Here is a 26,746-nt window from a genome sequence, read left to right as displayed (position 1 = left end):
CTCTTACCTTCCTGTGCACATGTTCTTTGCACTTTCTTTTCCTAGGCTTGCCACAGTGTACAATTAACACAAGTACTGCTGCACCTTCCCTCAATACTACCATCCTATTTTCACCTTTGCCTCTTAGGAACTGAGGATGCCATCCTACTAATTAACCTGTCAGCATTTTGGTTGCCTTTGGCAGAGGGAGCCTTCCTATTCTTTGCCTGAATGTGTTCCTATAGTAAGCTTCAGATGCTGTGGTGGCTTTCTCGGAAATGATTCTCCCTCAAGTCCATGCCTCCCTCTTGGTGTTTCTGGTTTATCTCTGTACTTTGAGAGGAGAAGTGTCCTTTGTTTATTTCTGGTGGGGCCTCTTGCAAGGACTCATAGAGACACTGTACCATCACTGCTGCCTGTTCACATTTGAAGAGATATAAATCCAAAATAACTTTGGATGTGGTAAATTATGCTGCTGTCTCTTTTTAACAAGAGTCTGTTTTTTATCTTATTCATCATTATTATCATGCTTCATTTTTTGATAACATTTTGATAACACAGAGGTGTGTCTGGCATTATTTAGTCACTTGAATAGGAAGCTAGGAGAAGAAAATGCATATTTCAATTGGTTTTTCTGCCCTTCCAGCCAGAACCAGCCTCCCTGTCATTCTATTGAGGTCTCCTGTTGTCAGTTATTGCATGATACACACCTATCCTTTTGGAAGTTATATCTGCTAATCTGTTTGTGCACGGCTCTATTTCTAGAACTTTGCCATCTGCTTGATTTTCACTTTTTGCCACTTGCAGAAAATAATATTGACTTTTTTAAAAGGGGGAAATGTGACTAATTTCTTTCATGGTATGTTATGCATTTGGAGGCAGCATTAAACAATGGCTTGGCTTAAACAGGTATTAGAACTCACCCCAGAATTGGCCCTATTCAACATCTTCCAAGATCATAATGACCACTCACCCAGCTACTCACAGCAGCCAGAAGTCTCAAAGCCAGACACTGGAGGGACCTGTCAGGAGTAAACATGGACCAATGGTACCAATTTGTATGGGAAATGGCCCTGCTAGAAAAACTAACCAATAAATTGAAACTGACATGGGGACAAATAGAAGAGGATGCCTACACCCCAGTATGGCTCCCCTTTATCACATACACAGCCCAAGACAACAACAAGAACCCACCAACAGCATATGAATCAATCTGGTTTACCTGACCCAACAAGCCCCCCCCCCAAATGCAAACAAACCTCAATGCAGCCAACCACAGACAACCAACCACACTCTTGTCCCCTAATACATCTCACTACCAAGGAAATGTAATAAACAAATAGAAAGAGAACCTACCCAGTTGACGTTGACACAAAACCCCACACGTATACTATATAAAAGAACAGAAGCCTCACCACCCCACCCCTCATCTCCCCCTCTTCTTTCCTAACCTTATACTAATGTATCACAACAAATGTAAGTGATTTGTAAGAAAGACTGTACAACCTGAAAAATGAGACATGTACTTTTGTAAACCAATAAAATCTTTAATAAAAATAAATTAAAATCAAACAAATAATGGTTTGGCTTAGCACTATGTGAACAAGCTTAGTCTCTTTCTGGACTTGACCCTCCCCCCCCCCACTTCCCTTTCCCTTATATGACACCTGACTTGTGGTTTAACAATATGGTTAGTTGCAAACCAAGCCATCTTCAAACCATAAGCAATGATGCTGTCTTATAGTAGCTAACCATAGTTCTAGACTACAGATCCCAGTTTGGAGAGCACGAGAAGCTGTCAATAAAGTTTTTAAGCCCCTCTTCATGGCAGCATGGAAGGAGATGGGGTGGGTGAGCATGGAGAGCTTAGACTCATTCATGTATCACTAAACTATGGTTGGTGTCTGAACACGGCTGGTGTTTTTAGCAGGTGATGGTTGTTTTGGGGAGGCAGCATGCAGTTTTAAAATCTATTTTGTAGTTGCGTACTGTCACATAGGAAAATTATCCCCATTCAGAGAAATCTGGCCACACAGTAAATAGGAAATCATTTTCATTTCATTTTCTGTTGATTTTTCATACCCAGAGGAAAATAGGAGCTGACTAAACTATATGCAACCTGGCAATATAACTGCATTTGGACACCTGCAGCATCAAAATTGCAAGTGATGAAGTCTCCAGCCTGTCATTCCTGCAGTTTAAAAATGAGAAATGAAAAGTTTCATATTTTGTAGCCTGACAGTGTTCTTCAGTTCACCACTAAAATAAAATTAACGTGGATGACACAACCGTTATCCATACTGGAGAACATCTTCAAAAGGTATATAAAATAAATGAAGGAATTAAGCTGCAGCACTAAGATTTGCTGCTAGGAACATTCTCTCTCTGTTTTTTAAAAATCTGTATAGTCTTAGGTATGCAAAATATGCTTATTTTTTCTGCTAGATAGAGAACATAGAGAATGGTTAGTGTGCACACAGCTGTCATGGTTTTTATGTCCATCCTTAGTGTAAGCAGTGTTTCAGCTGTCTGTAGATATGATTAAATCCCTCCTTCCTTGTGCAGTTGTCTACTGGTTGACATACTTACTGTATGTAGAGACAATAAGCAGGACTTGCATGTGTGGCCCAGCTCAAAGTATTGAGGCACTTCACACATGAAATCAATAACCTGTGGCACATATTTTTCAAGGTAGACCAGTGGAAGCAATTGCTGCTCATCAAAAGTTCTGTTTGTCATGAACTGGCTTCAAAGGTGTTGTTTAGTCGTTTAGTCCTGTCCGACTCTTCGTGACCCCATGGACCAGAGCATGCCAGGCACTTCTGTCTTCCACTGCCTCCCTCAGTTTGGTCAGACTCATGTTTGTAGCTTCAAGAACACTATCCAACCATCTCGTCCTCTGTCGTCCCCTTCTCCTTGTTCCCTCCATCTTTCCCAACATCAGGGTCTTTTCCAGGGAGTCTGCTCTTCTCATGAGGTGGCCAAAGTATTGGAGTCTCATCTTCAGGATCTGTCCTTCCAGTGAGCACTCAGGGCTGATTTCCTTCAGAATGGATAGGTTTGATCTTCTTGCAGTCCATGGGACCCTCAAGAGTCTCCTCCAGCACCATAATTCAAAAGCATCAATTCTTTGGCGATCAGCCTTCTTTATGGTCCAGCTCTCACTTCCATACATCATTACTGGGAAAACCATAGCTTTTACTATACGGACCTTTGTTGGCAAGGTGATGTCTCTACTTTTTAAGATGCTTCAAAGGTAGTAGGGAACAAACTGAATAATATTTATGGCCCTCTGCAACTACATTGAACGCAGTGAAATTGGACCTACATTTTCTGCCGCCGCAGTTCTGCTGCCGTTGGCAGACCCTCAAAAATGTATCAGTAATGAAATCCCATAATTTGTGGGAATCTTCCACAAAAATGTATCAGTGGTGAAATCATTGCAAAATGTTAGCAACAATTCTGCAGAGGTTGCAGCTGCCTGAAAAGGTCCCAAGCATGCACGGGCAGGAAAAGGAAGCAGGATATTAATGGGCAGATATATGGCACAATCCAAGTATTAATACTTCCAAAATGTATTGTTGAAGTAGGCATTGAACTTTTGATTCCTGTGAACTATCCACCGTGGTTCAAGGGGCATGCCATGTTTTTAAAAATCTATGTATTTGGGGAACAAGAGTGCAGGTTTATCCTGTAAGAAATAAACATCACAATTTTGGAGTTGGAGACTTGTGTTGGTGTGCTAAGAGCTTTGGATCAAATTGTATCACTATAGCAACAATGTTGCCAAGATCAGAATGTTTAATGCAGCCAGCTGAAGTGCATTTGTACCAGTTTTTGGTGTGTGGGGTTTTTTTTTTTAAAAAAAAAACCATTCAGCAACGCTTGATAATGTGTACTAATTGTGCCAGCCACCAAGAAAGGAAGCAGGAAATGGAAGAAAGAACACACACAACAGAGCACAAGCATGCCATGTCTTTAGTAGCTACAGCTTCTTTCATATTTGATGTAAAACAAGTGGCCGTGGAATAGTGTCAACCTGACTGCTGATTACTAGAATTGAGGCCAAAACATTTGTTGGGTAATAAATCCACGTGAGGAAGAGAGACTTAGGACACTAGAAGACACAAGATGATCATACTGCCTGTAGTCAGAAACTTGGTGGCATGTTGGACTGCCCTGTGCCTCCAAACCCATAGGAGGTTGCAGGGACCCCACCTCTTTATCCCCCAGCTGTGACCCTTGCCCAGTGCCCAGACACCAAAAAGATAGGAACCTTTGCTTGCCCAACTCCAATGCCAAATCAGTAGAAGCTACAGCAGCTCTAAATGAGATATCACTGCACCAAATCCCATTTCTCTCCAGGTGCACACCATTGCCACTCTAAAACTCTGGACACTTATTCGGTGTTGCACATGTCTCCCAGACAACCAGCACCAGGCTGACCAATGACATAGGTAATGCTGTTTGCAAGCTGACCCTGCCTGAACCACCCTGATGGCTCCATGTTGTCTATTTGTATTGGTGCAGTGTGGAAAGTTGGATGTTATGCTTTGTTTTATCATGCTTTCTCTTATTTGTTTTTCCTTTGTACAAATGAAAGTTAGCCCCTGGCTAACTAATAAAGACTTTGAGCTTTCCATTTCCTCTGTCCATCCTCCCCTCCTCTCCCTCCCAGCACTGGGGGCAATTAAGTGTTGTCACTAGTGAAGGATAAATGTACTAATTCACATGTGGCAGCAACTGATTTTTTTTGGAGGCAACATCTGACTTCTTTGGAATCAGTACTGTAATGCCTGAATGCACTAATGCATGTTCAAAGCAAGGAGTATATGTCATCCCTGTATCTTCACAAATTGGCCACGATCTCTACCTTTCTCACATGAGCATTAGTGTGATCCCAGGCACTGTGGTATGCATGTGAACACTGGAGAAGCTTGTCTTTCCCACTAGATTGTTTCCCTTACTCCTAGCAAAAGACAGGTGTGAAATGCCTTTGCAATTGGACCTGCTTGTGGGGCCTGTTCTTTTGTACACATACTCTTGAGCAGCAGAGAATCATATCTTAACAAAGCAGTTATTATACTCCTGCAGGTGTGTGTGAATGGAGGAATATATTTCATCCACTGTCTCATCATCTCAGAAGCCTTTTACAATCTTAGCCATCTCATTTATCTTCACCTCGCAACTCATGAGCTTTCTTCCCTCACTTCAAGCCACTTCCTCCTTCTCTTCTACAGTCATTTTTAAAGACCCATTTTCTCCTTAGCAAAGACTTTCCTGAGTAACCTTAGCTTCATTTTACCTGTCCCCTCTCATCCATCTTAGACTCTTCTGTCCTGTAACCGCCACTGATTTGTCTGTCACCATTTCTCTGCCAACCTTCCTTGTTTAAAAACCTTTGTTCTGCATTTGCTCCTTCCATGAAACTGATTTGAGTGACATGCTGAAGCTATCCGTCAAAAGTCTGATGTGAAATACACACTGTCACTCTGATATTTCCCCCCTCTGCATTGCTTCTGAACTTTTATGAATCATTCTGCCTTCTGTCAAACAGGGAAGACCAGCACTCTTCAGCCTAAGGCAGCACTTTAACTCTAAAGACTGGGAACATCTTCAGTTATACAAAAACTATACATAAATAAATAACCTAACCTCTATGACTTTTGAACAGAAAGCATGAATGTGTGTGAGGGGGAGCTTTTGTGTGGATTAAAATGCCTGAGGAAGGAGTACCAAGGGATTACCATGGTGAAAAGAAGAAGTACCAGAGAAGGATTATGTTTAGCTCCACCCATCTTTGGGTGAGTGTTTCATGAGATGTAGCAACCTGGATGGGAGCTGGACTGCTATTGGGAACAGTATATTTGTGTGATTGGTGGGTAACAGTGTGTGTGTGTGTGTGTGTGTGTGTGTGTGTGTGTGTGTGTGTGTGTGATGTGGTTCTGTCAGTGAATGGTTTCATTGTCTCTTGGTGTTGTTGCAGTACATTTTTTTGTGGAGTGTAAGGAATGATTGGTGATTGAGAGGGAGGTGTCGCAGTGATTGGATGATGCTGTGTTTGTGTGTATTGATGGATGTGTTTGAGGTGGGAGGGGTGGTAAAATGGGATGTGATATTGGGTGAAATAGAATACACAGGATGAAACGGTGAAATCTGCTATGATTAAATGGGCACAAGATGTTGGACATAACATAATGATGGCTGACTGGGAACAGTTATGGACTACAGGTATGAAGTTCACGGCATGTAATGCCTTAAGAGAGAATATTATGAAAATGATATACAGATGGTACATGACACCAGTCAAGCTTGCAAAAATCTATCATTTGCCCGACAATAAATGTTGGAAATGTAAAGAAACTGAAGGTACATTCTTTCACCTTTGGTGGACGTGCCCAAGGATTAAGGCTTTCTGGGAGATGATTTATAATGAAATGAAAAGGGTATTTAAATATACCTTTCTGAAGAAACCAGAGGCCTTTCTCCTGGGCATGGTCGGCCAAATGGTGCCAAAGAAGGACAGAACTTTCTTTATGTATGCTACAACAGCAGCAAGAATACTTATTGCAAAGTATTGGAAGACACAAGATCTACCCACTCTGGAAGAATGGCAGATGAAGGTGATGGACTACATGGAATTGGCGGAAATGACTGGCAGAATCTGAGACCAGGGTGAAGACTCGGTGGAAGAAGATTGGAAGAAATTTAAAGACTACTTACAGAAATATTGTAAAATTAATGAATGTTAGAATGATGTCAGAATGAAGTTAAGTGGTTCTAGCAGCAATGTCATAAAGGTGTATGAAAAAATGGATGGTTAATAGGCGAGTATCTAAAGCCACAATATATTAAGTTAAAGGACTAAGACAAAAATAAAGAGGGAAAGGAATTGCTGAAGTAACCAGTTGAACTGGAATACAAAAAAGGGAGGTGTGAGGAGGTCAGGGAAGCAAGGAAATGAAATGTAAGATACGGAAGGATTAATTTGATTTTAAGTGTTTTTTTCTAATTTTCTTTTCTATACTTTGTATTTTGTATGTTTTTTTCTTTTTTTCTATATTTTCCCTTGTCTTTTTTATTTTTAACTATGTATTTTTTTGTTTTTGAAATTTTAATAAATATCATTTTTTTAAAAAAACTTCCCAATACAGGGCTGCCTTCAGATGTATTCTAAAAGTTGTGTAGTTCTTTATGCAAAACATTTGGATTAAAAGACTCAGGATGAGCCACTTGGTGGGGGCGGTGAGGGAGGGGCATGCAGCAACCATAAGAGGCTTCAAAGTGGCAAGTTGGTGATAACTCAGCCTAGCAAGATCAATAAATGCAAGCCAACACCTAAAGAGAGTTAATTGCATAAAATCTCCAGAATCGATGGCAACCACATTCCACAATGTCAAAGCTGCATCAAATGTCAGTTTGGTGCCTTTGCATTGTAATTTCACATTGAAACTTTTTAGTGTTTGATGATTCAGATTTTCTGAGAGGATGAAATTATCTTCCACTGATTTATTAACAAAACCATTTCAATGTGGAAGCTGTGTCCATCAGCCTTCTTGCATGGTTATTGACCTGTTTGGCTTATGTAAATGGCAGAAGGGTACTGTTGGCAGCTGATAGCATGTATCGTGTAAGAAGATGAGCAAGTATCTGTTTACAATATTGATCTGGCTGTGGCTGCTAACCAGGATAGATTCACCACCATGTGGATTGGAGCTTATTCATATGCTTTAGCTTCTATATTACCCTCTGCTCCACTATGTACTGTGTGACACAACTATTGTTGCTTCTTACATTACTTGACCATTTGTAAACTGTTTCTCCTCTTTCTCTTTGTAGTCAGAGTATATGATCTCATCTACTTTTTACTCTAAATCAGGTGTGAATCCACCATTTTATTCTCCTTCCATGTATGCATTGGGCTTTGTAGATAGGTTGAAATTGGCTTCCTTCAGATCCATATTGATTTGCCAGTGTTTAGCGATAAGCACCTCCCTCTCCCCTCCCTTCTTTCCCTGCAACGTTAATGTTTGAACATACTTGGCCAGGATTTAACTGGTCACCCCCCATTTCTGCTTCCACCACCCTTAAAAGAGAGAGTTGGGAAACTTCTGGCTGAGCTCTGAGGGACACAATTTCCCTTTATCCTCCTGCACAAAGAGGAGGGAACTTCCATCAGGGAAGCAGCTGCCACAGTGCATTACTCTGCAGCAACAGAAAGAAATATAGGAGGTATGTGCAGCCATGAACAATTTTGTGCAAATCAGATGTTTACGACAAAAATTCCATGCAGCACCTTGCTGCCAGAAGAACTGACCCCCAAAAGGGAGCGCCGTCTGAATGCAAATGGGGGCAAGCATGCAGAGCAAGGCAGATTACTTTTCCTTTCCAGATTTTACAGGATTTGAGAAAGCACGCATTTAAAGGGGAAAATGTGGCATGGCCCTGAGAGTACGTCATGTGGATGCCCCTAAATTAGTGGGCAGACAGGTTCAATTCCATATTTTTCTCTGGTGTGGATATGCCCACTCTCCTCGCGCAGCTGATGAGGTGCGTTCTGATCCATGAAAGCTTATTTCACAATAAGCTTGTTAGTTTTCATTGTTGTTGTTGTTGTTGTTGTTTTTCTGCAACAGATAACACTCTCATTTGCCCCATAATAAGCAGTCCTTTGGGGCGCGGGTGGCGCTGTGGGTTAAACCACAGAGCCTAGGACTTGCCGATCAGAAGGTCAGTGGTTCGAATCCCCGCAACGGGGTGAGCTCCCGTTGCTCAGTCCCTGCTCCTGCCAACCTGGCAGTTCGAAAGCACGTCAAAGTGCAAGTAGATAAATAGGTACCGCTCCGGTGGGAAGGTAAACAGCGTTTCTGTGTGCTGCTCTGGTTTGCCAGAAGTGGCTTAGTCATGCTGGCCACATGACCCAGAAGCTGTACGCCGGCTCCCTCTGCCAATAAAGCGAGATGAGCGCTGCAACCCCAGAGTCGGTCACTACTGGACCTAATGGTCAGGGGTCCCTTTGCCTTTACCTTTAAGCAGTCCTTTATGTCAACATCAAAAATAATTCTGGCAGATTCTTAACAGCAGTTTCACCACGGGGGCATGTCAAAGTGTTCCTGCAAAGAGTCTCTCCCCAGTTGAACCTTAATTGGTGAGGATGGAGCCTCCTTTTTATATGTCCAGAGGTTCCAGTCCAGTAAAGGGGAGCATTGTCTGTGCGGCTTCTCCACTGTTGTCCTGTAAAGGCACAGTTTCCCTTTTTCATGACAGGCGTTGCTGTTCCACAGTCATAGGGTGCATGTGGGACTTTGGAACATAGTTTGAGAGTTAATCATAGGTCAAATGGAGGAAACTTCTGTTGGAACTATATTGAAATTAAATGGTTTGTAGAGCTTACTGTGTTTTCAGAGCCAACCTTATACATGCACAAATAAAATGTGCATTTTACTCTGTACTTTTCAGCGCGTACCTTGGTGCCAGACAACTAGTAGAAACCCACATGAGGAGGAATCCCAAATAACTTTTAACAGAAGGACCTTTTCTTTTCTTTCTTTTTCTCCAATGAGCCCTTATTAGAAGTCTCCATAACACCATGTAGTAATGAGTGGATGTAGATAAAACACTTCTAGGAACTCTAAGTTCATGGCCATTTGACCAGGGTAGCAAATGCTTGTTTTCTCCGTGCCCTTGCCCTGCTGTAATTCCATCAAAGTCTGGAGAATAAAAGGCTTTCCCCCCACTTCCTAATAAAAGAAGCTTTTGTAAGTGAAGAGAGCATTCAGAATGTCCTACAGTGTCTGAGAACATATCATTCTTTCCTTTTGCTGTTATTGTCTATACTAAACCAGCAGTAGGCTTTCAGCTTTTCTCAGCCAATGGGGATATCTTCCCCAGTTTTAGAAACAGTTCCTAATTTTTTAGGGATGCTTTTCTGAGAAAAGAAGAGCCTTTCCTCCTTCCAGTCAGGTCTTATTTAGTATTGATTGAGTGATTTTCTTTCCATTTCACATAGTTACTTACGGACGCATTTAGGAATTACTTTTAAGCAGGGGTCAACACCATGCATTGGTAGCTACTTGTTAGGGCCTACAGCCCAGCAAAGGTCCCATGGCCAGCTGGAGTACTCTTCTGCTATTGCTGCTTTTTCTTAGTGCAGTTCCCCCTCCTACCCTCTGTTGTGGGAGTGATCATCAACAGCAGTTGTTGTGGCTCAGGCACCATATGCGCAGCACCTGCCAGTCCACCGCATCACCAAGGTTCAGGAGAAGTCACTGCCACCACTCCTAAGCAGTTGTCATTGCAGAGAACAGGAGTTCTCCATCAAACATCACTCCCAGTGTGGGAGATAGCATTGCTGCGACTCTCACTCTTTCTCACTTGCCTTCTTGATCTCTTTGCTGGCAACCATGGTGGTGAGGAGCAGCAGCAGCCACCATCTGTTTGCTGGCCCTCATTTGGGTGGGAACACTAATATTTTAGGGACACTTACTGAAGGAATGTTGCCTCAGAAACAGTATTTCTAAGAGCTATTTGGTGAGCATTTGGGGGGGGGGAAGCTTACTGTCTTTGAAGAGATGTCTCTAGGCTTGTTATGCTGGTGTATGTGGACTGATGTGAATCATTATATTTTAGTTGTCAGCATTAGTTGTCAGTTGGGAGAGCCTCTTGGTAATTCAACCATCACTCCTCCCAAAACACATGTCTGGGAACAACTGAGGGGCTCAGAACAAAATGGAGAACAGCAATCACTCATTTGTAAGAGAGAGGTGCAAAAAGTGCTGAGCTTAGTCACTTTCTTTGTTGTTGATTTTACTTTTGTTATTGCCAAAAACCTCTTTAACTTTCTGGACTTTAGCAGGGCAACAACTTAAACAGTTTTTGAGAAAATGGTGTATGGAAGGGGAGGCTAATTTTACAGTGTGAGTAGGTACAGCAAACTAGAAATAAAGCCAAACAGCCACAGATAAATGCACCCAGCAATACCTATTCTATATTGTTTTGCAAACCAAGTAAATACTTACCAGTCAGTTCAGCTTCTGGGTCATGTCATGATCCTTTCCTGGCTCCTTCCTCCTACTCTGCTCAACTATGGTCTCTGAAGTTTTCCAGTGTTCCATCTGTCTTAAAAATATTTCAGTCTCTTTTCTTTCTCGTAGCTGAATTATAGCCCTTCAACTATCTGATTCCACAACCTTCTAATAACCCTATTTTCTAGCTTGACTTATATTTTCAGCCCCCTTCTCTATCTCGAGCCAAGCAGGAGGAATATAGTCTTAGTAAGTATTTATCCTTAATTAATGTCAGAGTCCTCAGATGAACCTCTTGACTCTCCTGTGCAAAACCTCTGGAGCAAAACACTCCTCTTAAACTTTTGATCCACCTTTGAACAGCTTCCTGAGTAAAACGTCCTATTGTACTTTTAACCTTCTTACTAACTTTTTACCACCCTTTACACAAGAGCCAAACAGCCAGCAACCACTTTACAACCCAGGTTTTACAGCCAAAACCCCCAACACAAAATGGCTGAATATCTGCTTCCTTCACATCAGCAAAGAGCACCAACATCAGGGCACCGACATGCATATAATTTGAACATGCTGATTCAAATGCATAAATGCACATTTATAAATAACTACTGGAATTTAAATAGAAAGAGCCTGGTGAAATGGTTGCTACCAGGTGACAGTTGAAGAGGAAGAACCAAAGTAATCTAGTCTCTCAACAGAGTCAATAAACTGATTCTGCTTCCTCCCTCTTTGCGGCAGACTGATGCACTGGCCATGGTCAAGTGGCAGCACGTGGAAGGAGAAGCCCATGGAGGTGGTTTCCCAGCAGAGCTGAGGGAGTGACTCTGCTTCCCCACTGTTCCTCTGCTGCAGCTTGAGGGACTGTCATTGGGGCTGGAGGGCAGAATATGAACATGATAAATATAATCCAGTACTCAGCCCTCATTTTGAAATCCAAGACAGAGATACAGTGAGAGTAATTGCTTCAAATTAATTCCTGAAATCCTGTTGCTTCCCTGTGTTCCCTTGGCCCTTAGTTACTAAGATTAAAAACTAAATATGATGGTCCAGGGCAGGGCTGACTCTGCTTTTCTTCCTCCATGTTCCCTTAGGCTGAGGTGTGGCAAATAACTTTGTGCAGAGCCGAACATGGACAGGAGGATGTTGCAGGCTGTTGCATCAGTGAATGTGGGGTTTGCTTTAGGCTTACTGAATAGGAGATAAGCTGGGAGGGGACGATCTTGTCATGTATATTTACTGTTATTTGAACTGATTCTCACCCCTTTGCACATGAAAAGGAATGTAGAATTGCAGTGATGCATAAAATCGGCATTATCAGATGTGGGCCTGCTATAATCAAAGAATCCTATTGCTCTGAATCTTATGATCAGCTATGAAAAAACAACCTGAGCTATTGGAAGGAGTCATGTGTACTGTCTGCAGGCATAGCAACCACTGGGTGAAGTTAGCACAGCTTTGGTGCAGTATAGATCTGATTCACAACTGGAAATCTTTCTGACCATGCTGTGGTCTTTGTTTCATATTTGGGTCTCATGTTATGCTTCAAATTGCATGTTCAATTCTTCAGACTAGTGCTAAAATACCGTATTTTTTGCTCTATAAGACTCACTTTTTCCCTTCTAAAAAGTAAAGGGAAATGTGTGTGCGTCTTATAGAGTGAATGCAGGCTGTGCAGCTATCACAGAAGCCAGAACAGCAAGAGGGATTGCTGCTTTCACTGGGCATCGATCCCTCTTGCTGTTTTGGCTTCTGAGATTCAGAATATTTTTTTTCTTGTTTTCCTCCTCCAAAAACTAGGTGCGTCTTGTGGTCTGGTGCATCTTATAGAGCGAAAAATATGGTACCTATTAGCATTTTCAAATGCTCCAGAAAGAAACCCTGTTCTGATTTTCTTCCTCAATTTTGAAAGACTAAACAATGTGCTCAACCCATTCTCTGATGCCAGCTCTTCACAGTGTGCACTCAGCATTCCACAGTGGTTTCAGGGCTTAACTTGAACCAGGGATGAACCTTAAAACCTGTTTTCCATTGAAGAAGTGATAAAAATGAGAAGACTTCCTCTCCCCCTCCACATCTCTTTCTCCTTACTATTGAGTTTTCATACCTATCCTGCCATTCACCTGCAATTAAAGGAAAAGGCTGCCAGAGGAGAAAGTGTTATTTCTTGACCCTCAGGGTCGTTTTCAACACTACAATCCTACGATCCTTGTTGGAACTCTTGATCTCTGCTGGGGCCTCGCCTTCCTCATTCATTTGTCTCTCCTCTTTGTGTTATGACTGCCACATGGCATTTTATGGTACAGCAGAGGAGAGGCAGCTTATGTTGTGAGTTTATGCACGATCTTTCATTGCCATTCAATTGTCTTTGGTTGGTTAATGCTACAAACAGCTTCTTATTATATAATATCCAAATGCTTTTACAAAAGCTCCTTCAAAAATTTGATAGGGGTATTGAGGGTTCTGACCATTTGCCCAGAAGCATTTAAAGCAAATAATGCAGTTGCCTGATCCTGTACCAGATATAAGAGATCAGATCAAATGTTATACTGCTGATATATATACTTATTTACCCCTTACCTATGCACGTGTTATGTATTTATTGTATCCCTTTGTTCATATCAATCTCTGATTTATTTTGATTGGAAAGGGACTACTCAGTGACTGATGCAAACTGGAAAAAACACAATTTTTTAGTTTACTTAATATCCATACTCTGGTTTCCCGATAGAAAATGAAGTGGCTTATAACAGAAATACAAATGCAGCAAAACCCAAACAATAAGAACACATTTTATTTATTTTGAAAAATAATCTCCCACCTAGTTCTCAAGGCTGCTAGCAAACATTATTAGAAGCAGACTGAAAGAAACACAAACCTTAAAAAAACCAACCAGATTAAACTCACGTTAATAAGTTAACAGAGGGACGCGGGTGGCGCTGTGGGTAAAACCTCAGTGCCTAGGACTTGCTGATCGTATGATCGGCGGTTTGAATCCCTGCGGCAGGGTGAGCTCCCGTCATTTGGTCCCAGCTCCTGCCCACCTAGCAGTTCGAAAGCACCCCTAAGTACAAGTAGATAAATAGGTACCGCTTTATAGCGGGAAGGTAAACGGCATTTCCGTGTGCCACGCTGGTGCTGGCTCGCCAGCTGCAGCTTCGTCACGCTGGCCACGTGACCCGGAAGTGTCTTTGGATGGCGCCGGCTCACGGCCTCTTGAGCGAGATGAGCGCGCAACCCTAGAGTCGGACATGACTGGCCCGTACGGGCAGGGGTACCTTTACCTTTACCTTAATAAGTTAACAATATCCAGCTCTTTTTTAAAAAAAATTATAGGTTCAAACAAAAAACAAAACAACCTTGCCACAGAACCGAGCAAAATAATGGAAGAGTTGCATTTTAATTTGGTATAGAAGGTTACCACAAGGTCTTTGGCACCTCATGACTGATCAATGCTGGCTCCTTCTACTGTGACTGGCCTGGGAAAACTCTAGCCTGCCAGAACTCTTCACCTGGCTCCCAACACTCCCCTGAAGCAAACCCCCTTCCTTACAGTTTTGTTTCCTTTTAATAATAGTTGCTTTATTTACAACTATACAAGTAGGACATAAGTAGAGGCAAACAGCAGGTGCTCCTGGTTCCACATATCAGACCCACAGAGAATCTTATATTGCTTTCATCTTTCAGCTACTTCACAGCGTCGCCTCTGAATTTCAGTCTCACCTTGTGCTAAATTGCTATTCTGAATGTTAACCTTCTCTCATGTGTGTGTAGCTTTTGTCTCCGTTGTGGCGTAATGGGCATGAGGGTCATGTCTTCCGTGCTTTTCAGCAGATCTGCACCGATTGGTGGGGAGGTGGGCCAGGCCTATTTTTTATTCCCATTTGGGTAGGGGAGGTTTAACAGCAACACTGTTCAGTGTCAGCTGAGGAGCAGTGGGTGAGTTTCATCCCCCCCCCATGCACGTTGGGCATGGGAACTGGGTTTTCCTTCCTTCTCAGCTCATCATCGGAGAAGAGAAATCTTACTTAAAGGCCTATGGGAGTACTTGTGTACTTGGGTCATCACGAACCAGCTACAATTCCATCTATTTCATTCCTAGCATTAAAGTACAGCATGAGGAAATGGGGGGAAATACACGGATCCTAAAAAAGTAAAATCACAAAATCAGGTCAGGCTAAAATTAGCTCTACTGACAATTCTGGTCACCGTATTTCACATATTTTCCCAACATGTAGTGAAGAAAAATGTTCCATAATTAAGCAGCCAGCTGTTGAAAATATTTGTCATTCATGTGCCGTCTTACCTGTCAACTGTTTTGATAATATCAATGGGCACCATTACACTATGGGCACCCAAAAACGTGTGATCACGGAGCCCCAAAAGTTGTGTTTTGGGGCAAAATGTGTGGGATCATGACCTCAAAAATAAACATTTTGAGGCTCTGTGATCTTCCTGGATTCTAAGGTAAAAACATTAGAGGGTATGCTTGCTGTTTTATATTTTTGATTAGTACTGCATTTTAAAGTTCTGGCTTCAGACTTTGAAATCCTAAGTGTTTTAAGTCTCAGGTAACTAAGGACTATCTGCTTCTGTACAAGCCATCTATTAAGATCATCCTCAGAGCCCTTCTTCAAGTTATTCCTGCCTTCAGAGGCAAAGATGATGGTGAATGAAGATAGGGCCTTTTCAGTTGTGCTGCTACAAGTTTTGAAATGCTGTCCATAGGGTGTCTTGCCTGGCTCCAAGTCTGATCCTTTTCAAGGACATCTGAAGACAATCCCTGCCCCCCAACTTGAAGCTTCCAGGTTTTTAATTTTAATTCTGTACCAATACTGTCTGACAGTTCTTCTGTTTTACAGTTGTATTCCCCCCTTTTGAAATACAAATTATTGTATTTACATTTTTGTACACTGCACTAAGAAGTGCTTTTTGACAGAAGAGCAGGATATAAATTTCCCCAGTAAATAAATAGTATAGGAGAAACAGGTGAGTGCAGTCATTCATAAAGGGGGGCATGGCATAATCACCTCTCAGATTAGAAAAATATTTAGCATCAGGTGGAGTGGGGAAAACAATTTTGAGACTGCAAAGTCAGGTTATTATACTGATTTCGGTTTTCATAAATAACAATAAGGAAATGTTCTCCATGGTGCTAACATTGCAAAAGCATAAAGACTCCCCGTTCTCTGGAAGCTGCAAATGCCATCTCATTGTTTCTGCAGAAATACTCCTAGTCTGCCCAACTTTTCTCTAGCAACAAGTTGTGATCTGAAAGCCCATGGAAATTGAAACTGGCTGTACTTCTGCATTTTTATTTAATAAAAGGCCTGCTTAGAAGTCTGCTGTCTGCTGACATGGGAAAAAAATGTGGCTTGAAAATAAGGTTGACCGGTGACATCCAGAGAGTCATCACTGGGAGATATAACTGGTTCAAGAATAAGGGGAGAGGGTCCAATGTAGAGCCCACACTTTGCAGGCAGAGGGTCCCAGGTTGTGATCCACAGCACCTTCAGCATGGGCCAGGAAAGACCATGAAATCTGGAGCACTGTTTACAAGGCATAGAATGCCAGGGCTGCATTACCTGATAGGGAATCTTCTGGGCTTAGCCCTGTGAAGACTCGTACAAGAACATGACCTGTTATTTTGACTACCTCAACTTAATATATAGACCTCAAAATATATGCCAGCCACATGTGTTTAAGAATATAATACCTGCAGCACAACATGTCTAAGCACATAAGCCCAAGTGATTCCAATAAGGTGTCCCAAAATATGATAATAGACATTTCAGTAATTTCTCTACCCACATTGAAAAATTCAAGGAAATTGCTGCATCTTAGGCAAACCTTAAGTCCATAGATGTAAATGGGCTTATTCATGCTTAACTCTAGAGACTATCAGGCCATAATAGTGCTTAATAAATGTTAAAACAACAAAGGGAATAATACACACAAGTTATTTATTTAAAACATTTATATGCTGCTTAATATTTTAAGTCGTAGGCCTAGTTGCACATGCTTCTTACTGTTGAAAACATGTTTTGAGATTTCACCTGTCATGATATTTAGCAAAGAGATATAATTCATTTCACTCTTAAAACGAAAAAGACATCAAGGGAAAAATAAAGATATCAATAGTACTTTCAGGAATATTTTTTCTTGTCAGAAAGTATCCCACACCAGGTGTCTGGTTACTATAGCAGTATACTATAGCAGTATACTATACTTGACGTGTGATCAATATGGTAATTATAGGGTGCCAAAGACTCCATTCACTTGTATTTCTGAAAAGATGGGGGTAAGTTTGATCCCTCAGTGTGTTTGAGACAAGTGATGCCCCCATATCATATGGCAGAAAAGGATACTCTGAGTTTATAGGTTTTATTTTAACACTGTAGACCTTGCATTGAATTTGCCTTTCATATATCTTCATTCCAGCACATTTGTTGTTCCTGTCTGCATTTGATTGTCAGCTGGACAGTGTAGAATTTTTCATAGTGTGTATATGTACATTTTTACTCCATGACAGCCTTGATACATTGAGTAACATACTTAAAGTGTAACCTGTAACAGAATATTGCAGCATATACTCATTCTTTAACAGTAACACTTCCATTCAGAGTTCTGGCTTGTGAGCCATGTTCTCCTCTCAGATACTCAAAGCTGTAAGTGCTTAAATTTAGTCATAAATTGTTTCCTCTCTCTGCCCACCATTTAATCCCCCCCCCCCGTGGATGCTCAACATTCACTGGCACAATTCTTTTGCAATGGTAGTCTCTTAGGAAAAAATGAAAAATATATATACAGCAGTTCTGTTTGTGGTGCTGTCCAGTGTCTTGGTGCTGATATGCAAATAAGGGAAACTGAAAATATGCTACGCTTTTTCGTAAGATTGCTTATAGTACTGAATAGAATCAAATAATATATAAATAAACTTTTAAAGAATGGGTTTTGTTTTATCACACCCGTGTTGAAGCTATGCTGAATAGGATGGATCCAAGGAAAATTATTTTGTGCTAGCCTTTTTAGATGCAAATTATTATTAATTTAATTGAATGTGATGTGTGTTTTTAAATGAGTATGAAAACATTATCTAGCATAACTTCCAGCTTCTCTTCTCTGTTCCCCGCTCCCCCATCTTGAGGCATTCTTACAGAGATGTACATATTTTTCAGTTGGTGGAATATGCTTAAGTGGAGGGTTATGTGAAATCTTAAACTTAAATGTGCCTTGAAATTCCAGTTAGAATTTGGCTTAGCATTTGATTTATGTTCCTTTCAGAGCATATATGATGTGCTTTTGTTCCATTTGAATTGGTAGTAATAGATGTAAATTAGCAATATGTACTGAATTAAAATGTAATCTCATTATATTAAACAGTTTCTGAATCATCAAGCCAGTAACCAAATATCACTACACTGGAAGGGAGGTCCAGCTTGAGGCTTTGGAGGTCTGAGTATGTGACATATGGTACAACTAAGGATTAAGGTGATTTTGTAGCTCTAGCGAGTTGTGAAATAATTGAGTATTTAGTGCTTGTTATCTCAAGGCCTGCTGCCTTGCTCCTACATTGTCAACTGAGACCTCAATTGGACAAATTCTTGGAGAACGTTGCTGTTGTTTTTATTTACATACTGTTTAATATCAAAATAAACTTCCAAGTAATTTACAACATATAAAAGCCAGTTACACAAAGATTAAATATAAATATGCACAATTAAACTGCACAATAAAATCATTCAAAATACAGCAATTGAAACAGGGTATTTAGACAGAAAGATCAAGAGATAGCCTTTGTGAACAGATGCATCTTCAAAAGCGGGCAGAATGCCAATACAGATGGGGCCTCTCAGACATCATATATCAGTAGGGAGTGCATTCTGTAGCATTATAGCATTCTGTAGACAAAAGGCTTATCTCGTGCAGCATCTTATTTCCCATAGTGACCAATCAGAAGCTGGACATGAGCATGAGCATATTAACTCATTCCTGTTCTTGTGCTTCAGAGACTGGTTTCAGAGATATGCTGCCTCTGATTTGGATGTATTGTATAAACACCTTGACTAGTAGCCATTATCACATTGACCACTATGGGAAATACTATGCTCGGATAGTTAGGCCTTTGGTCAAACTTACTATGTTTAGTTGCTGATCCAGGATATGTGGAATACTCTCCCCAGGTAGATTCGCCTGGTGCCTTCATTATATAGTGGTACCTCGGGTTACATACGCTTCAGGTTACATACGCTTCAGGTTACACACTCCACTAACCCAGAAATAGTACCTTGGGTTAAGAACTTTGCTTCAGGATGAGAACAGAAATCGTGCTCCGGTGGCACGGCGACAGCGGGAGGCCCCATTAGCTAAAGTGGTGCTTTAGGTTAAGAACAGTTTCAGGATGAGAATGGACCTCCGGAACAAATAAAGTACTTAACCCGAGGTACCACTGTACACCTCTAGGCACCGGGCAAAAACATCCCTCTTTAACCAGGCCTTTTGCTGATTTACATCCAATGCCCTTTTAAAATATGTTGGGGGAGGGGTTTTGGGTTATTTTTTGTCTTTATTTTTATTGTGTATTTCGTGTTTGTATGGTGTGCTTTTATCCTGTGAACCTCCTCGAGACCTGCAAGTATAGAGGGTATACAAATTTAACAATAGTAGTAGTAGTAGTAATAATAATAATAATAATAATAATAATAATAATAATAATAATATCACAGAGAACATAATTGCTGATGTCTTCCATCACCCAGTATGGAGATTAAATTCAGACACATTGTCAGAAAAGGTGAGTGAATGATATTTCTTCACACAATGGCTACTAACTTAGATGACTTTAAAAACATTAGTGGAATCTGCCTTTCCTTACTAGTCATGATAGCCATATAGAAGGACAGTTGCTGAGGAGTAACAGTGGAGATGGATGATTGTCTGCATGCCCAGGTTTTGGAATTCCTGAAAGTACAGTGGTACCTTGGGTTGCAGATGCTTCAGGTTACAGACACTTCAGGTTACAGACTCCGCTAACCCAGAAATAGTACTTCGGGTTAAGAACTTTGCTTCAAGATGAGAACAGAAATCATGTGATGGCAGCAGGAGGCCCCATTAACTAAAGTGGTACCTCAGGTTAAGAACAGCTTCAGGTTAAGAACGGATCTCCAGAACGAATTAAGTTGTTAACCCGAGGTACCACTGTATATTGTTTCTTTTTCTTTTTCACCACTGTATATTGTTTCTTTTTCTTTTTCTTTTTTACCACTGTATATTGTTGACTACTGTGAAAAGCACAGGACTCCTCCTTACATTATAAGGGAAACCAGCTGGTTTTAAAAGACCAGGTAGCAATATCTGACTTTTGATTCACTGTTCCTCAAGCTTTCTTTCCTCACAGCTTCTACTGTAAAGGAAATTTAACAAGAGCAGTGTGTAGTGTACTGTGCATTATTCCTGCCTACCTATCTGTGTCTCAATTACTGACTCTTCCTGTAATGTACTTGTTGAAAGCATGAGCATTGCTCCTGGGATTCTTACATAATAGCTTGTAGAAGTACTGATTTCCTAGATCCTTACAGTCTCACTTTGGGCTTCTCCCCTTTGGGAGCAAAATAATCTAAATCACCATTTTCTTGAAGATGCAATTAAAAATAAGTGTCTTATCCTGCTTACACTCCTCCCAGCCTGCTTATTTGATTAATTTGCTGATAAAATGAAGTTGGTCTCTGGTATTCCATGATTTGCACTATTCAATTGTTGTTTTCTTATCAGTCCTGGGCAGCTGCAGCCTCAGGGTTTGGTTCAAAGCAACCAGCAGAACTCTCTTGGTAAGAGAAGTTCATGGAAGTCCCAGATGACCATAATTCTAGACAATTCATTAGCTGGAAAAGAATTAGTTAATATGATGAGAATTCTTTCCAATATCCAGTGCAAGGTGATTAACAAAACTGTAGCTATGTGAATTTTGAGGATGTGAAATTTACATTTATTCATAAGAATCTGCTCTTTTCATGATAGCATCTATCACAGCAGCAGTCTGACACCTAAAAGAACAGAACACAAAACTATTGTAGTCTGGGTTCAATGGAGCAGTGATCAGAAGTCTGATATTTTCATAATGTTCCTTCTAAAGTTTAAAAAATGACATTTCAATAAAATATGAAATAAGCCAAATTTGCATAAAGCCTCACTTGGTAGATGAAATAGCCATGCAATATTTTCCATGTGGTTGTGTGCCTATTTAATTATAAAGTCAGAATCAGTGGATAGTTCATATTGATGACTAAGGGAATCAATTTACCCTAAAGGCAGGCCAGGCAGGCTAGTTGAAAAATACATTATTCAAGCATAAACTGATTAATAGGCATATAAATAGTTCATTTGTGTAACACATCTCCACCAACACCATCTGTATTGCTTCAAATAATTGTATTGATAAGTAAGAAATATTGTTATTTTGGATAAAATATTCAAAACTAATGGTGCAATCCTGTATATGTCTACTTGGAAAGTAAGCCCCACTGGGTGCAATGAGGATTACTCCCAGGTAAGGGAGTTTATGATTGCAGCCTCAATGAGAGATGGAAATCATTTTACTATTTATAATCCAGTATTGGACCAGAAGTGAGAGCTGGACCATAAAGAAGGCTGATCGCCGAAGAATTGATGGTTTTGAAGTATGGTGCTGGAGGAGACTCTTGAGAGTCCTAGGGACTGCAAGAAGATCAAACCTATCCATTCTGAAGGAAATCAGCCCTGAGTGCTCACTGGAAGGACAGATCGTGAAGCTGAGGCTCCAATACTTTGGCCACCTCATGAGAAGAGAAGACTCCCTGGAAAAGACCCTAATGTTGGGAAAGATTGAGGGAACAAGGAGAAGGGGACGACAGAGGACGAGATGGTTGGACAGTGTTCTCGAAGCTACAAACATGAGTCTGATCAAACTGCAGGAGGCAGTGGAAGAGAAGTGCCTGGCGTGCTCTGGTCCATGGGGTCACGAAGAGTCGGACACGACTAAACGACTAAACAACAACAACACAATTGGACCAGATGTGCCTTTCATTAAGGTGTCACATTTGCTGATTTAATTAGTTTAATTTAATTGTTCTGGATCATATGTTCCTTGGGTTTGTCTTTGGTTTATGTGATATATAAACATCATCTTAATCCTGTGCTGGATTGTGATTCACAAGCATAGATGAAAATAGAGTCCTTGAAGCAAAATCAATAAAACAGTTGCTTCTGCATTTGACTGTGTGTGCAGCATCCTATCATGGCAGCTGTTTTTCATCTGATCAATCCTGTAGTGTGGAGCTTTAGTGAACAAAGTTTGAATAAAAATATAGATTCCTGAAAATTTTAATTCACCTCAAGTGAATCGCCACCAACTTTGGTTGCTTTAAATAAGAACTAGACCAAATTCGTGGAGGAGAAAGCTATCAATAATGGCTACTAGCCATGATGGCTCTTTCCTATCCCCCACAGTTGGAGGCACTGTGCCTCTAAATATCATTTTCTGGGAATTACAAGAGGGGAAAGTGCTGCAACACTCAGGTCCTGCTTGTATGTTTCCCATAGGCATCTGGTTGGGCAACTAGGATGGGCCTTTGACCTGAAGCAGCACAGCTGTTCTTATGTTCTAAGTCCTGAATCAAAGTTCCAAGTCTTGAAGCAAAGACAAACAACCTGGGGAACAGGGCTTTTTTTTTTTTCAGGGGAACTCAGTTCTGGCACCTCTCAGGTGGGTGCCATTGCTATTAAAAGAGAACAAGGGAGGCATTCATGGTGAGTTCTGACTAGTGTTTTTTATTCTTTTAAAAAAATGTTTAGGTGTACTCTCATTTTCCTACTCATATTGAAATACTGCTCCTTAATGAGGCCAAACTTAGATTCACAAAATATTTAGGGCAATGCATACCCCTGTGTCACCCTAGAAAAAAGCACTGGTTCTGACACCTCTTTTTCTAGAATAAAAACACTGGGAAACAGTGTGTATGTGTGTGTATATATATGTGTGTGTGTGTGAGAGAGAGAGAGAGAGAGTGAGAGACAGAGAGAGAATGAATAAGGGAGGGAGGGAGAGAAATAAATGGAAATATTTACATGCACAAAAAGAAGAAAAAATCAAGTGAATTAAAAATCAAGTGATGAAAATTAACTGCGACAAGAGCTTTTGCTCTGTTTCACTTGATGAAAATGCATTGATCTCCCATTCTGTAGTTGTGCAGTGTCCTGACATATTACTAGAAGATGATAGGAGTCTGATGAGTAAAAGCAATGGAGAATTGTGCCATTAGCAAGTTAACAGCTTGATCTCCGTACCCTGTGGTTTCCAACGGCCTCCCATGCATGAAGTGTGACAGCTTGTACAGCAATTTGCCAGGAAATGCTTTGCACTCAGAGACATGGACAGCAGTCCACAAACTGAAACCGGCAAATTAATTGTAGTAATATTCTTTTAAAATTCCTTTTGCCTTAACAAACACTGGGACCACCAAATCCTTCCCACTTGGGGCCTCAGAGCCATCTGCTGACTGTTATAATCTCAGGCAGACTGGCAGCTGAAGACAAATGAGAGATAATTGAGTCATACATCATCTTTCAGTTTTATTTTAGGTTACCTGGGCTGAATAAGGCTGCAGAGTTGACCATTCTTGTAATCCCATAGGTGTAGCTCAGCCATTAAATGTCTGGTTTTCTATTTTCCTCGACTTTGCTGCTTTATGGTATCATAGAAATAAAGCTGTTGATGGAGATTAATGCATTGGCTTTTGTAAAACAAGAAACAGCAGTTAAGGCTAATTAGTGTGATGTACTTCAGTGAGTTTCCATATGTACAAATATTACTCTGTACATTTAATGTTTGTCAGAATATGATTTTTAGACTTTAGTCCTTTTATGAATTGTCAAGGAATATGCTTGGTTTTTCCAAAGGCGATATTGTCAACCACACACGACAAAAATAAATAGTAAATGCTCAGTATCATTACATGCCAGGACTTCCTTATAATACCATTATAATACCGTTATAATATAATGTTAATTTAAGAAGTTCATGGAGGGAAACTTTTCTGGCCCTCTTCTCCCACTTTAGTTGCCTGGAAAGCCTCACAGAAGGTTCAATGGACTTTTCTGAACAATGTGCATTGGGGTCCATAACAGTTTCAGTTTCAGTTAGTTTTTGCTTTCAAAGATACATATTTGCCAATCCTTGCTCTGGAATACTTTCTGTAGAAATCACATTAATTACATGACGGTTATGGATACCATGAAGTGGACAGAACCTTCTGAATGACATTCTTTATTTGGTTTTTGTCCACCCAATTGTCTCTAAATAATTACATTCTAGAATAGGAGTGGCTAGTCTGCAATCACAGTCTGATTTCATGTGAGTGATGGGGGGGGGGAGAGAAATAAGGTGTGACTTTACTCCATACCTACCTAGTACAGGTCTGTGGCCCCTGACAGGTTACCCCTGAGGAAATGCAGTGCCTTCCGTACCTTGTAGCTTTTCAATAAATACTTCTCTTGGATGTGCTGTTTCTCAAACCAGCTTCCATACAATTTGAAAATGCAAGGCATGATTCCATTGAGGTGTAAACAGTTCAGGAAGCTTTTGCGCATGTGCTGCTGATGGTGCATGCATAAATGAAAGTGTCAGTCACTAAGAGTTTAACATGGGAAAATAAATAATTGTGTGAAGACATCCCCACACCTGCTCGAGTGGGAAAAGCAGTGGAAGAAAGTGACTTGTAAATGCTGTGTGTGTTTGTGCGTTAGAGACAGAGAGAGAGATGACTTCGCATCATTGGACATCTACACAGATGGAACTCTTGGTCAACTGGGTTTCCCAACTGGTTTCACCACTGAAATCAATGGGAAAGTTATTGCAAATATGGGAGCACAATCTGCACCTCAGAATTCCCTTGTATAGAAGAAGTTCCTGTATCAAACTGTGCAAATACATGGAGGTTAGATCCGTAGGTTCTAATGGTGTGTACCTTCCTTGAAGGAAAGGCCTTCCAACAGAAGGGGACTTTTCAGTCCTGGTTTTTCTATATGCATTGGGTCAGATTGCAGCATTTAGGGAATCACTTATCTTGTTTTGTTTATCGTGTGCAGTGCATGCTTTAATTAAACTTTCTAATGAAAACAATAAACTAGTAATAATCAGAGAAAAATGGAAGGTCTGTTTTCCATAGTCATTTGTTTTCCTTTGAGGAAGGGAAGAGCTTATAATTGTGAAATGTCTGCTTTCTAAAGGACTTGGAAGCCCAAAGCAAAAGAGTTATCCACATTTTGCCCTAATTTTAGTAAAATCTGTATTTCACAGTGACACTGGGGGAAATTGCCTAATAATTTTACTAGTCAGTAAATGGGAGGAAGACAAAGCAAATCCTTATGTATTATATTTTTCAGGAATTACAGAAGTTGGTACAGTGACCTAATTAACATTTCACAGATTTGTAAGAAGGCACTCCTGAGCAGATAATACAGATAGGTGTGTGTGTGTGTAGCAGATATATATATCTGATATCTGAGCATCTATAATAATAGTAATAACAATAACAATAATTAATAAAAATAAATTTCCCACCCATCCTTCACTCTCAGGTCTCAGGGCAAGCTACATCAATACAAAAATGCAAGAATAACATCAGTTAAAACAATCTACAGTCAAAAGTATAGAGTAGATCCTAAAAAAGTGTCTGTGTGTGTGTTTATACTAACTAGGTCATTGTACTTGTTTCCTAAATTCTATTCCGGATTCTGTGCATTCTGCTTAAGGGTTTTTCTACAGTTAAAGAGCCAAGATTCTGTGATAATTGGTTAAATCAGATTTAACAATGCAGTCAGATAAACAGTTGTGGTAGCTGCTGCCATAGCAACATCATCGCGCTCACCCTCTCTGTGCCTGCGTCTTCTTTCCTCCGTCCTACCCTCCCCCTCCCTGCTCACACACCCCTCCTCCTCTCCAGCAAGTGACACATTTGCTAATGCTCTGTGTGTTTGAGAGGGTTTAATGGCAACGCTCTTTGCATTGAAGACTATTCAAAATGATGAATGAGGAAGCAGCTCAGAAGAGTGATGGTGGAGAGAAGTATAATGGAAGTAATCAGAGGAAGAAAAGACCCAAGAAGGTAATGTAAACGGACACAGCAATATGTGTATATGTGTTGTGTGTGTGGAGCAATAAGACAGTAGTAGTCCTCTGAAGTCTTAAGAATGAAGGTGTATGGATCACCTTTTCTGTGTTTACTCTGTGGAAGACCATATTGCCTGTTACTGTTTCCTTAATATTCTGAAAACATTAAGAAGTAGTAGTGTCTTAGTCACTAAGGCATTGTGGTATGTAGAAGCTACATGTCTAGGGTGTGAAGGTTGTAGTAGGAATGTGTTATCCACTGCTGATATCTAGGTAATTTGGCGATAAGGAAATGCTTTGGATTTTCTTTTTTGGAGTGTCTTGAAATGGTAGACAAACCTAATGTTAATCTGAATGGACAGTGACTGAAGGGCTCTTTTAAAAAGCACAAAGCTGCCTGTTTTGTTGAATTACTATTGACTTTGTTATGCCTTGCTGTATTGGTTTCATTGCATGCTATTCCTCCTTTTAAAAAAAGATTAAACTGTTAGATTGTGGCAAGAGGAATAGTGTAGGTGGACATGGCACTGGCTTTATTTCTTGTGGATGTGTGAATTGGGATTTATATCCTTTAACTACCTTTAGCTGAGATTTCTCTTTT

The 26,746-nt window shown here is 40.6% G+C and overlaps 1 protein-coding gene across 8 annotated transcripts in view; it reads left to right on the top strand.

The window, feature by feature from the left end:
• The window catches only part of ANK2 (ankyrin 2), a gene marked incomplete at its 3' end in the record, with an annotated part of 325,504 nt that overhangs the window by 87,234 nt on the left and 211,524 nt on the right, over nucleotides 1–26,746 (top strand). For 2 of the 8 annotated variants that reach the window (XM_081208041.1, XM_081208039.1), the window contains exon 1: nucleotides 25,944–26,140. The exons of 2 other annotated variants lie outside the window; for them this stretch is intronic. In XM_081208041.1, the coding sequence (XP_081064167.1) occupies nucleotides 26,057–26,140 (84 nt within the window). In that variant the 5' untranslated portion in view covers nucleotides 25,944–26,056. Of the gene's footprint in view, nucleotides 1–25,943; nucleotides 26,141–26,746 lie in introns of those variants that run through there. 4 more of the 8 variants (XM_081208019.1, XM_081208035.1, XM_081208029.1 and 1 more) reach the window with 2 other exon arrangements.

This window comes from Podarcis bocagei (genome assembly GCF_964188305.1).
Source record: "Podarcis bocagei genome assembly, chromosome: 9".
NCBI classification, from domain to species: Eukaryota; Metazoa; Chordata; class Lepidosauria; order Squamata; family Lacertidae; genus Podarcis; species Podarcis bocagei.
Note: the sequence above shows the minus strand (reverse complement) of the source record. Positions and strands in the feature narration are given on the sequence as shown.